The sequence below is a fragment of the Chiloscyllium punctatum genome, chromosome 10 (assembly GCF_047496795.1).
Source record: "Chiloscyllium punctatum isolate Juve2018m chromosome 10, sChiPun1.3, whole genome shotgun sequence".
NCBI classification, from domain to species: Eukaryota; Metazoa; Chordata; class Chondrichthyes; order Orectolobiformes; family Hemiscylliidae; genus Chiloscyllium; species Chiloscyllium punctatum.
Window position 1 is genome coordinate 67250079 of NC_092748.1, and position 12628 is coordinate 67262706.

Consider the following 12628-nt stretch of genomic DNA (forward strand, 5'->3'; position numbering starts at 1 on the left):
GTGTATGTCTGTCTGGGTTGGGGGTTGTGAGTGTGAGAATGTGTGTGTGTGTGTAGGAGTATGTGTGCAGAGTGTCTTAAGTCTGTGAGGGGGTGCATGTGTGAGTGTGTGTGTCTGTAAGGGTGTGTGTGGGTGTCTGTTTGCGCATCTGTTTATATGTGTGTCCATGTGTATAGGAGTGCTTTTGTGTATGTGAGAGGGTGTATGTGTGTAGGAGTATGTGTGTGTGTGTTTAGTGCAATGGTGGTCACCTGTAATGTGACATGAACCCAAGGTCTCGTTTGAGGCCCTCCCTATCGGTACCGAACTTAGCTATCAGCCTCTGCTCGGCCACTTTTCACTGCTGCCTACCCCGAAGTCTGCCTTGGAGGATGGTCACTTGAAGGTCCGAGGTCAAATGTCCTGGACCACTGAAGTGTTCCCCAACTGGTAGGGAACACTCCTGTCTGTTGATTGTTGTGCGATGCCCGTTCATCCGTTGTTGTAGCCTTTGCTCGGTTTCCCCAATGTACCATGCCTCTGGGCATCCTTGCCTGCAACATATAAGATAGACAACGTTGGCTGAGTCACATGAGTACCTGCCATGTACAAGGTGGGAGGTGTCCCCACGCGTAATGGTGGTATCTATGTCCACACTCTGACACGTCTTGCAGCACCTACCGTGATAGGGTTGTATGAAGTTGTCCTGAGAGCTTGGCAGCTTGCTACAAACAACGAGCTGTTTGAGGTTTGGTGGTTATTTAAAGGCAAGTAGTGGAGGTATGGGGAAGGTCTTGGTGAGCTGCAACTACGCCATGTTCTTCGTGACCTGCACACATTATCAATGAGGATGAGCAACTCACCAAGACCTTCCCCACACCTCCACTACTTGCCTTAAAACACCCGCCAAACCTCAAACAGATCATTGTTCGTAGCAAGCTGCCCGGCTCTCAGCACAACTCCATACAACCCTGTCACGGTAGGCGCTGCAAGACGTGTCAGAATGTGGACATTGATACCACTATTACGCGTGGGGACACCTCCCACCTTGTATATGGCAGGTACTCATGTGACTCAGCCAATGTTGTCTATCTTATACGTTGCAGGCAAGGATGCCTGGAGGCATGGTACATTGGGTAAACCGAGCAAAGGCTACAACAACGGATGAACGGGCACCACACAACAATCAACAGACAGGAGTGTTCCCTCCCAGTTGGGGAACACTTCAGTGGTCCAGGACATTCGACCTTGGACCTTCGGGTGACCATCCTCTAAGGTCGACTTTGGGACAGGCAGCAGCGAAAAGTGGCCCGTAGGGAGGGCCTCATCCGGGATCTTGGGTTCATGTCACATTACAGGTGACCACCACAAGGGATGAACTCAGATTTCTCCAGTTTCCTCATTTCCCCTCCCCCCACCTTGTCTCAGTCAAATCCCTCGAACTCAGCACCGCCTTCCTAACCTGCAATCTTCTTTCTGACCTCTCCGCCCCCACCCCACTCCGGCCTATCACCCTCACCTTGACCTCCTTCCACCTATCGCATTTCCAATGCCCCTCCTCCAAGTCCCTCCTCCCTACCTTTTATCTTAGCCTGCTGGACACACTTTCCTCATTCCTGAAGAAGGGCTCATGCCCGAAACGTCGATTCTCCTGCTCCTTGGATGCTGCTGCCTGACCTGCTGCGCTTTTCCAGCAACACATTTTCAGCAGGTGACCACCACTGCACTAAACACACATACTCCTACACACACACACCCTCTCTCACACACACAGGCACTCCTATACACACATATACACAGACGCGCACACAGACACCCACACACACCCTTACTGACACACACACACTCCCACATGCACCCCCTCATAGACTTAAGACACTCTGCACTCACTACACACACACTTTCTCACACTAACAACCCCCAACCCAGACAGACACAGAGACAGACAAAGACCCCACATGCACACATATAGTTTGTGGGGTGAATTTGTACTTTACTCAAAAACTGCATGCATTCATGTAGAACTCTGAGCTCAAAAACTGCATGAATTCAGTGTGTATAAGTGTGTGTGTGTGTAGTGAGTGCAGAGTGTCTTAAGTCTGTGAGGGGGTGCATGTGTGAGTGTGGGAGTGTGTGTGGCTGTAAGGGTGTGTGTGGGTGTCTGTGTGCACGTCTGCGTACCTCACATTTTAGATTAGAATCAATCTAAACATCATAGCATAGACAGAGAACACAGAGGGCTAACACCTTCAACATATTGTCTAGCTATCACCATTGTTAACAGCTAACCTGAGAACCAACCTTTTAAAAAAAGGCTTTGTGATTTACACATGAAAGAAGTGAAACTATCATGATATTCTAACAGATGAAAGGTTTAACAGACAATCAATTTTTCAATGTATAATTTCAGTTACATCACAGTGTAAAATTTTCCTATAAATTCTGTGTTAGAATTGAGCCCTCTACTACCACCTGATGAAGGAGCGACGCTCTGAAAGCTAGCATGCTTCAATTAAACCTGTTGGACTATAACCTGGTGTTGTGTTCCTGTCAGTTATCTAGGCAGAGAAGCAGAGAGGTGTGACTACCAAAATCATCTTTCAACATGGACCTGCTTTGAGCAGACTACTGGCACGTTGAAGATATGCTTCCTTTGCCTTCACTAATATAGTAGTGTCCTCCAGTATTAGCCAGGCAGAATGTCCAGTTTTGTGGCAGCTTTGCTGCATGCTCCACAACATCACTACACAACAAGAGATATATAAAGAGGTGTAGAGCTGGATCAGGAAAAAGGACTGATACAACACTCTTGCTCAGAGCTGGACAGGGATGAGTAGCATGAAGGAGGCATCTCAGAGAAAGTCAGGATCCACATACTGAAGGGAGGCTGCTGAAGCCATATAGGCTTCAGAACAATCAATTGACTGATGGCTACAAGGACAACCTGACTCAGCAAAAAGCAATGTCCCAGGCTTTCCATTAGAGAGATAAATTATCCAGTGAGCACACACATTTCAATCATCCCATTGCTACACAAGCACATGAAGCATGAAGCCTCAATGATCATCATCCCACATGGACTATGGGCCCAGTTCATGACAATATCTATTGTGCTTACTTACCCTACAACTTTCTTTTCAGTCTTTACCACAATCCATTAATACACAGAAGACTAATCAATGTCAAACAATATTACTGTAGAATTATAAATCGAATGAGAACAAAAGAGAGATGGCTTCATCCTGGTAACATAATCAAGTGTAACTCACAGTGTGGTGTGTTTCACTCACACCACCCCCTCTGCAGCACTTGCCATCTGGCTGAGGAAGAGATGGACACAGCCAGTTGCTGGAGCTATTTCTTTTATTCACAAATAACACTAGTGATCTAAGCCATCCAGATCAAGCTGAGGAGGTTTTGCAGACACGTGCCAATTTGGTGAAGACCATCTGGTCAAGTGGGTTATGCACTTACAGTAGCTTGGGATTAATCTACATCCTGGAAAGCAAGGAGCTAAAATACTTAAGGAAAACACAGCTTTGAAGAACTCTATGATTGAGTCAAATCACATGATGCATCTTAATTGTACCTGCCACTTAATGTGTAAATTTATAGTCTTCAATAAACCACAACTCGCAGTTGATTCATGTTTAACTAACATTTACTTTTTTTGTTTTAGAGTATAGGTGATGAAGATAGTATTTGCTTTATTGACTCTTGTGGAAGAAAAAAATCTTTAGTTTTTAACTGTAGGTTATTATAGCTTTATTCTTTTAATAAATAACTGGAATTTCTGAATAACTGGAATGATTGAATTTATTTTTTTAAAAAGTCGCTGATCTACTTGGATCATAACAACATTTGCAGAGAAACACAATGCAACTCTGATCCTTGTTGAGTTTTTGCCTAAAACCATATCTAGTAGAATGCTTGCAATTGAAAGTTGGGAGCTCTTCCTTAAGTATCCACTGACTCCCCTGATTTTCAGCATGAGTCGGGTGGCAGGCAGATGAAAATCTCTGCTTCATAGTTATGCAAACACATCCGCTGCAGGGTGAAGGATTTTTAAAAATCTAATTGGCAGGAAGACCACTTGTGGATTAGGTTAATCTCATTATTCATTTCTTGTGTAATTGTTATCCTACCTGTCCATAAATTTAAGTTGGTGATTTATTTCCTCTAGCTGAGATTTGTATTTTGCATTCAGGTTCTGGAACTCTTGCAGAACAGAGGCCTTCAAGTTGAGATATGGACATTCCAAGTAGTGCACATCCTCTGGAATTTCATCAAGATGAGGAGAGATTTCTTCCTGATTATATAGAAAGAGAGAAAATTATGAAAAGTAATGACCGTTGCTATAATTTTCCACCTAATGATCCTAATGTCCAATAATATCTGAAATAAGGTTAATGAAGTTAATTTCCTTGTGAGCATGAAACAAGAGCAGAAAAACTGCAGAGATTTTACTTATCTTATGAGTACATACTTCTGGCCAATTTTTCATGAGGGGCAAAGTTACCTTCCACACACATATATTTAATAACCACTTTATGATTTATACAAACTACTAAAAGACTTAATTAAACATTCTTGAAAAGACTTGCAAACTCCACAGAATATTAAGGGAATTTTCCTTACTGTAGTACTTCCAGTTTAGAGGTTGTCACAGCAATAATTTATCACAATTTCTTCTAATGCATTATCAGTGTGCTTGGATATGTTATGACACACCTGTGACAGGCTGGATCTGTACCAAGACTTTCTGAACCAGAGGAAAGGATACTATTATTTACCTCAAATTCAATATTTTTGATCTGTTCTTCCAAGATGCTTCTCTCTTGTTCAAGCATGTCTGTTATCATTTTCTGTTGGGTTCTTACAGATTCCACCTAATTGCATATAAAGATCAAGAAAATATATGTGTTTCATAAGCAGAAGAATAGCAAGTGTTGAGGAGTTACAATTAGTTTCCCCTCTAGGTAATTTAAAACAGTAATAATTTGAGAAATTTTGGAAAGCTTTGACTGACATTTATGTTCTCTTCCTTCTTAGGTTGACCACGAGGTGGTCACATTCAGGCAGGTAAACTAGCTTCTGCCTCCTGTGGAAACCTTGTGGCTGAGTGGAAAATGCCAGTCAGTCATAGTCCTTTAGGAGCTTTTAAGTCACCCTTAATTACTGCCATTGGTTTTCTGCTTCATGCAGTGGGTAGCCCTGCTGACATGCCATTCCATCTCTGTAAAAATGTCCCAGGAGCATGTTAGAACCGGTGAACTTGTGCAGAAGCGAGCAGTGCTATTACTGGCATTTGCATTCTTCTATTCACTGTCCTGGCGGTTGTTAAAGATCATTGAAAAGCTCTGTGCTTGATTATGTGAGTCTGTTTACTACTGATGTTCACTATGCTTGATTTGTTAAATCTGGCTCAGGATTCACAGAAAAGTAAAAAGGTTATAGAGTTGCTGGAAACAAAAAAGCCACAAATATAGTGCAGATTCAAGATACAATTGGATGGGTTTTTGCATGGTAGGGGAATTAAGGGTTTTGGAGAGAATGCAGGTAGGAGGAGCTGAGATGATAGACAAATCAGCCATGATCTTAATGAATGGCGGAGCCGGCTCGACAGGCCAAAAGGTCTACTAATGTTTCAATTACTATGAAGCTATGAAGATATTTTGAAGTATTGTGAATAAATTTTTGTTACACACATGAAAACTAGTGCCATCTCTGCATAGCTCCAAGACAAAACATACAACAATCTTGGGGACAGCTTATTCTCAAACCACTTGTACCAGAGGCTTTCAGAAGTATAATGCATAGAAACATAAGAACCATCATTAACTGCTTCACCAAGACCTCCCACCATCGTAAGGTCAGAAGAAGGGATTACAGATTATCAGAGAATGTTCCAGTGCCATTCATGACACTTCAGATACCAAAGTAATCTGTGTTCCTATACAGCAAGATCTAGCCAACAGTCAGTCTAGGGCTTGACATTCAGACCATAAGTTCCAGGCAATGACTATTTTTAACAAGACAGAATCTACCAATCTTCCCTTGGCATTCAATTGTATTGCCTTTGCTAAACCTCCTATTATCAATATCTGTGGGGTATACCATTGATCAGAAATGAAACTGAACTACCATATGAATACAGTGGCCACGGGTACTGGGATTGGGAACGCTGAGGCATGTAAATCACCTTCTGACAGAGTCATAGAGCACAGAAACAAACCCTTTGGTCAAATCAGTCCAATACAAACATTCACCAAGATGTTGCTGGAAGTGGAGGGTTTGAGAAAAAAAGGACAGGCTGAATAAGCTGGAAATTTTTTTCATTGGAGCACAGAGGTTGAGAGTTGACCTTATAGAGTTCTATAAAATCATGAGCAATATAGATAAGGGGAAAGGCAAAAGTCTTTTCCCTTGGGTAGGCAATTTCAAGACAAGGGGGCATATTTTTAAGGTGAGAGGAGAAAGATTTAAAAAAGACTGAGATGCAATTTTTGTTTTACACAAAAAAAAGTGGTTCATGTGTGGAATGAACTGCCAGAGGAAGTGGTGGATGCAAGTACAGTTACAACATTTAAAAGACATTTAGATAAGTACATGAATAAAAAATGTTTGGAAAGATGTTCGCCAAGCACAGGCAGGTGGGATAGTTTATGTTTGGGATGGACTGGTTGGACCAAAGGGTCTGTTTCCATGCTGCATGACTCTAATGACCCTCTAAGAGAAGAAGTTCCACTTTTTCTCTCTAATGAGATTCTTTACTGTGAAAGTGTGCTTCCAGTTCTCGATACTCCCATGAGGAGACACATCAACGGTGTCAAGTCCCCTTAGAATCTTATTTCTTTCAATATAGTCACCTCCCAATCTTTTCAACGTCAATAAAAACAACCTTAGAAACCTATGTCTTGAACAAGCTGTCAGTCATCTGGCCTAATAACGCTTTATGCAACTTGATGGTTTTGGAATTTGTTTTAGAACACTCTTGTCAAGTGCCTTGTGATATTTTGTTATATTAATGGCACTATTTAAAAACAAGTTGTTCTTTGTTGCTTTGTTAAACCAAAATTAAGGACAACTTACACAAATACCTGATTTTTGTGATTTTGTTCTATTTCTAGAATACATTACCTTTTTCAGTAATCTCTACATATAAATATAGAAATTAGACATTAATGAGCATAAATGTTCACTGACAGTAAGTTAAATGCAAAGCAAAGTAATGCAAAAATTGTTTGATGACTTGCTATGAAGCCCAAAGTAAATAAAAATTAAATTAAATAGTTTTGTACCTGCTGCTGTATCTGGCAGGAATTAAGTCCATCACCCTGGTAACAATGCTGTATTTCAATTAGCCTTTGTTTCAAGTCTTTTTTCAATTGCAAGATTGGATCCACTGTAGCTGTTCTAAAAGCTTCTTGGTCTCTTTGCAACATTGCACCTTATGTTAGAGAGAAATTCTCAATGTGCCTGCTATGTAATGATTCTTTAAAAGGATACAGTTTGAACAATTTCACTCTACTACTGAAAGGGTAAATACATTTTAAAAATTCTTCAATCCCTGTAGTGATATTTTACCACTTTCATGTGAAAGTAGTAATGTACAAGGAATTACTTAAATTTTCATAGAACAATTAACACAGTTTTTAAAAAATGAACTTATCAGCAGTTCCAGACTTATTTTATGCATTCACAGGATGTAGGCATTGTTGGCAAGGCCAGCATTTGTTTCACATCCTTATTCAAAAAAGGCTCAGGATGACATATATGGATGAGACATGATGAAACACATGAACTATGAGAAGGGAGAGTTATCTTGGTGAGACCTACGAAAAGCAGCCCCATGAAACAAAACCAAATCAAAATTGATCTTTGTTCAATAATTTTTTAGTTGTTCATAGTGCAAACACTTTCCCTCATTCTATTTCCACTGCAGAACACTTATGTTGCTGAGTATAAAAGACATTGGTTTAACATTGTGTTCAACTATCACTGAAATTTTTTATTTATATTTAAACTATAACTTGTTTGCTCCATTCCATGCATTTTCATCCTCAACTGTGAAAAAACTAAGCTCTTGCTGGTGTTCAAAATAACATATATCTGACAGTCCTTAGCTCATCCAAAACTCTGCAACCTGTTTCTGAGTAATAATAAGAGGGAATCACAGTAACACAAGCAGTGATCTCAGCTGCCAGCTGGAGGAAGTATGTAACCCCTGTTGTCTCCTTTGGAGATGATCCACTGAATTGAGACAACCGGGTAATTAGGAGGCCGCTGGCAGCCTTTCATGGGGTCAGCACCCTTAGGCCAGCCATACAGAAACAAACAACTCTTTTGCTCAGTTTTCCCACCAGGGAGTGATGGATGAAGGGTCATGATTGACACAGGCCAGAGGTGATTGATGATGAGAGAGGTTCCATAGAGTGAAGGGTTTGGCACCAACTGTAGGAGATTGTAACGTAAATTGCACATTTATTTTAGGTACAACTACAGAGAATATGCAAAGGGAACTATGTTAGAATGACATTACATCACATGGAATTCAATCATAGACCTGTAGGGTTCTAAATAAGATGTCTTCTCTTACCAAGCTGATAGAGTTATAGAGTCATAGAGATGTACAGCATGGAAACGGATCCTTCGGTCCAACCTGTCCATGACGACCAGATATCCCAACCCAATCAAGTCCCACCTGCCAGTACCCAGCCCATATCCCTCCAAACCCTTCCTATTCATACACCCATCCAAATGCCTCTTAAATGTTGCAATTGTACCAACCTCCACCACTTCCTCTGGCAGCTCATTCCATACTCATACCACCCTCTGCGAGAAAAAGTTGCCCCTTAGGTCTCTTTTATATCTTTCCCCCTCACCCTAAATCTTACCCTCTCGTTCTGGACTCCCCTATCCCAGAGAAAAGACTTTGTCTATTTATCCTATCCATGCTTCTCATAATTCTGTAAACCTCTATAAGGTCACGTCTCAGCTTCCGACGCTCCAGGGAAAACAGCCCAAGCCTGTTCAGCCTCTCCCTATAGTTCAAATCCTCCAACCCTGGCAACATCCTTGTAAATTTTTTCTGAACCCTTTCAAGTTTCACAACATCTTTCCAATAGGAAGGAGACCAGAATTGCACGCAATATTCCAACAGTGGCCTAACCTATGACCTGTACAGCCACAACATGACCTCCCAACTCCTGTACTCAATACTCTGACCAATAAAGAAAAGCATACCAAACGCCTTCTTCACTATCTTATCTACCTGCGACTCCATTTTCAAGGAGCTATGAACCTGCACTCCAACGTCTCTTTGTTCAGCAACACTCCCCAGGACCTTACCATTAAGTGTATGCATCCTGCTAAGATGTGCTTTCCCAAAAATGCAGCACCTTGCATTTATTGGAATTAAACTCCATCTGCCACTTCTCAGTCCATTGGCCCATCTGGTCCAGATCCTGTTCTAATCTGGGGTAACCCTCTTCGCTGTCCACTACACCTCCAATTTTGGTGTCATCTGCAAACTTACTAACTGTATCTCTCATGCTCGCATCCAAATCATTTATGTAAATCACAAAATGTAGAGGACACAGCACTGATCCTTGTGGCACTCCACTGGTCACAGGCCTCCGGTCTGAAAAACAACCCTCCACCACCACCTTCTGTCTTCTACCTTTGAGCCAGTTCTGTATCCAAATGGCTAGTTCTCCCTCTATTCTATGAGATCTAACCTTGCTAATCAGTCTCCCATGGGAACCTTGTCAAACGCTTTACTGAAGTTCATATAGATCACATCTACTGCTCTGCACTCATCAATCTTCTTTGTTACTTCTTCAAAAAACTCAATTAATTTTGTGAGACGTGATTTCCCATGCACAAAGCCATGTTGACAATCTCTAATCAGTCCTTGCCTTTCCAAACACATGTACATCCTGTCCCTCAGGATTCCCTCCAACAACTTGCCCACCACCGATGTCAGGCTCACCGGTCTATAGTTCCCTGACTTGTCTTTACCGCCCTTCTTAAACAGTGGCACCATGTTTGCCAACCTCCAGTCTTCCGGCATCTCACCTGTGACTATCAATGATACAAATATCCCAGTAAGAGGCCCAGGATTCTCTAGCTTTCCACAGAGTTCTCGGGTATACCTGATCAGGTCCTGGGGATTTATCCACCTTTAACTGTTTCAAGACATCCAGCACTTCCTCCTCTGTAATCTGGACATTTTGCAAGATGTCACCATCTATTTCCCTACAGTCTATATCTTCCATATCCTTTTCCACAATAAATACTGATGCAAAATATTCATTTAGCATCTCCCCCATTTTCTGTGGCTCCACACAAAGGCCGCCTTGCTGATCTTTGAGGGGCCCTATTCTCTCCCTAGTTACCCTTTTGTCCTTAATGTATTTGTAAAAACTCTTTGGATTCTCCTTAATTCTATTTGCCAAAGCTATCTCATGTCCCCTCTTAAGTATACTCCTACTTCCTTTATACTCCTCTAAGGATTCACTCGATCTATCCTGTCTATACCTGACATATGCTTCCTTCTTCTTCTTAATCAAACCCTCAATTTCTTTAGTCATCCAGCATTCCCTATACCTACCAGCCTTCCCTTTCACTCTGACTGGAATATACTTTCTCTGGATTCTTGTTATCTCATTTCTGAAGGCTTCCCATTTTCCAGCCGTCCCTGTACCTGCGAACATTTGCCTCCAATCAGCTTTTGAAAGTTCTTGCCTAATACCGTCAAAATTGGCCTTTCTCCAAGTTAGAACTTCAACTTTTAGAGCTGGTCTATCCTTTTCCATCACGATTTTAAAACAAATAGAATTATGGTCGCTGGCCCCAAAGTGCTCACCCACTGACACCTCAGTCACCTGCCCTGCCTTATTTCCCAAGAGTAGGTCAAGTTTTGCACCTTCTCTAGAAGATACATCCACATACTGAATCAGAAAACTGTCTTGTACATACTTATAAAATTCCTCTCCATCTAAACCTTTAACACTATGGCAGTCCCAGTCGATGTTTGGAAAGTTAAAATCCCCTACCATAACTACCCTATTATTCTTACAGATAGTTGAGATCTCCTTACAAGTTTGTTTCTCAATTTCCCTCTGACTATTAGGGGGTCTATAATACAATCCCAATAAGATGATCATCCCTTTCTTAATTCTCAGTTCCACCCAAATAACTTCCCTAGATGTATTTCCGGGAATATCCTCCCTCAGCACAGCTGTAATGCTATCCCTTATCAAAAATGCCACTCCCCCTCCTCTCTTGCCTGCCTTTCTGTCCTTCCTGTAGCTTTTGAATCCTGGAACATTAAGCTGCCAGTCCTGCCCACCCCTGAGCCATGTTTCTGTAATTGTTATGATATCCCAGTCCCATGTTCCTAACCATGCCCCGAGTTCATCTGCCTTCCCTGTTAGGCCCCTTGCATTGAAATAAATGCAGTTTAATTTATAGTCCTACCTTGTCCCTGCCTGCCCTGACTATATACAGTTCTATTCAATAAAGCCTGTTTGCTCACATGAATATATTCACATTATGCTTATATTACTACATGGCAACAGTGATCAGAGATATGGAACCTAAGGCTGGTGACAAGAGGCTGAATTGAAGACAAGTAACAATAAACCATGAGGCCAGGTGACAAATCAAAACCCAGCGGTGAGGAAAATACCTGAAGAGAAGCTCAATGCTGATAAAGGCAAGTTGATGAGGAAGTTCAAGGTGTACCTAGGCACTGAACCATGGAATAGGAAGTTGGAGGAAGTGTGGGAAAGAGAACGCAGTTAGCAACAGGAAGAAATAAATTAGTGACAATAAGTAAAATATTACAGACAAAACTTAGGGATGGGAAAGAAAGGAACACGCAAAATACACCAATGGGAAGTGCACAAAGGAGCCAGGTGTGATCCAAGCCATAAAGGAACTTCACTTTGACAACCCAACCAGTTTTAGAGAAAGTCATGAGTGCAATGCTGGGGTAAGAGAGCAGAAGCAGCATGCAAAATTAAAAATAGCCATAGCAGATTTCCACCAGTAAGGGAGAAAAAGTGGCAGAATGAACTCTTCTGTAGAGATGAGAGAGGTGTACAACAAGGATTTAATTTCTTTGCTGGTATAGTTCCAGAGGATGCATTTTGGGACATAGAGCAGAAAGTAATTGGGGAGAAGCCAGTTTTACATTCCATACCAGAGCAGGTGTATTGATATTATGCCAAGACTGAGTCCATAAATCCTTTTAAAATATCCTTTTAAATTAGAGGCCAGATGCAACCTGCACTGGGCTACTATATATAAAAAAACAAAAACTTTTTCACACAGAGGGCGGTACGTGTATAGAATGAGCTGCCAGAGGATGTGGTGGAGGCTGGTACCATTGCAACATTTAAGAGGCATTTGAATGGATAAATGAATAGGAAGGATTTGGAGGGATATGGGCCGGGTGCTGGCAGGTGGGACTAGATTGGGTTGGGATATCTAGTTGGCATGGACAGGTTGGACCGAAGGGTCTTTTTCCATGCTGTACATCTCTATGACTCTATGACTCTAAGTAGCATTTAGAAAAGCTTAATGCAATCAACCAGGGCCAACAAAGCTTTGTGAAAGAGAAATCATATTTGACAAATTT

General features: G+C 41.6%; 1 protein-coding gene across 4 annotated transcripts in view; it reads right to left on the reverse strand.

The window, feature by feature from the left end:
• LOC140482249 (coiled-coil domain-containing protein 148-like) overlaps positions 1-12628 on the reverse strand; it is a 91951-nt gene that overhangs the window by 35846 nt on the left and 43477 nt on the right. For all 4 annotated transcript variants that reach the window (XM_072579396.1, XM_072579394.1, XM_072579395.1 and 1 more), the window contains exons 6-8: positions 7281-7429; positions 4773-4868; positions 4125-4288 (exon numbers count right to left, since the gene is read on the reverse strand). In XM_072579396.1, coding sequence (XP_072435497.1) covers positions 4125-4288; positions 4773-4868; positions 7281-7429 — 409 coding nt within the window. The remainder of the gene's footprint in view (positions 1-4124; positions 4289-4772; positions 4869-7280; positions 7430-12628) is intronic.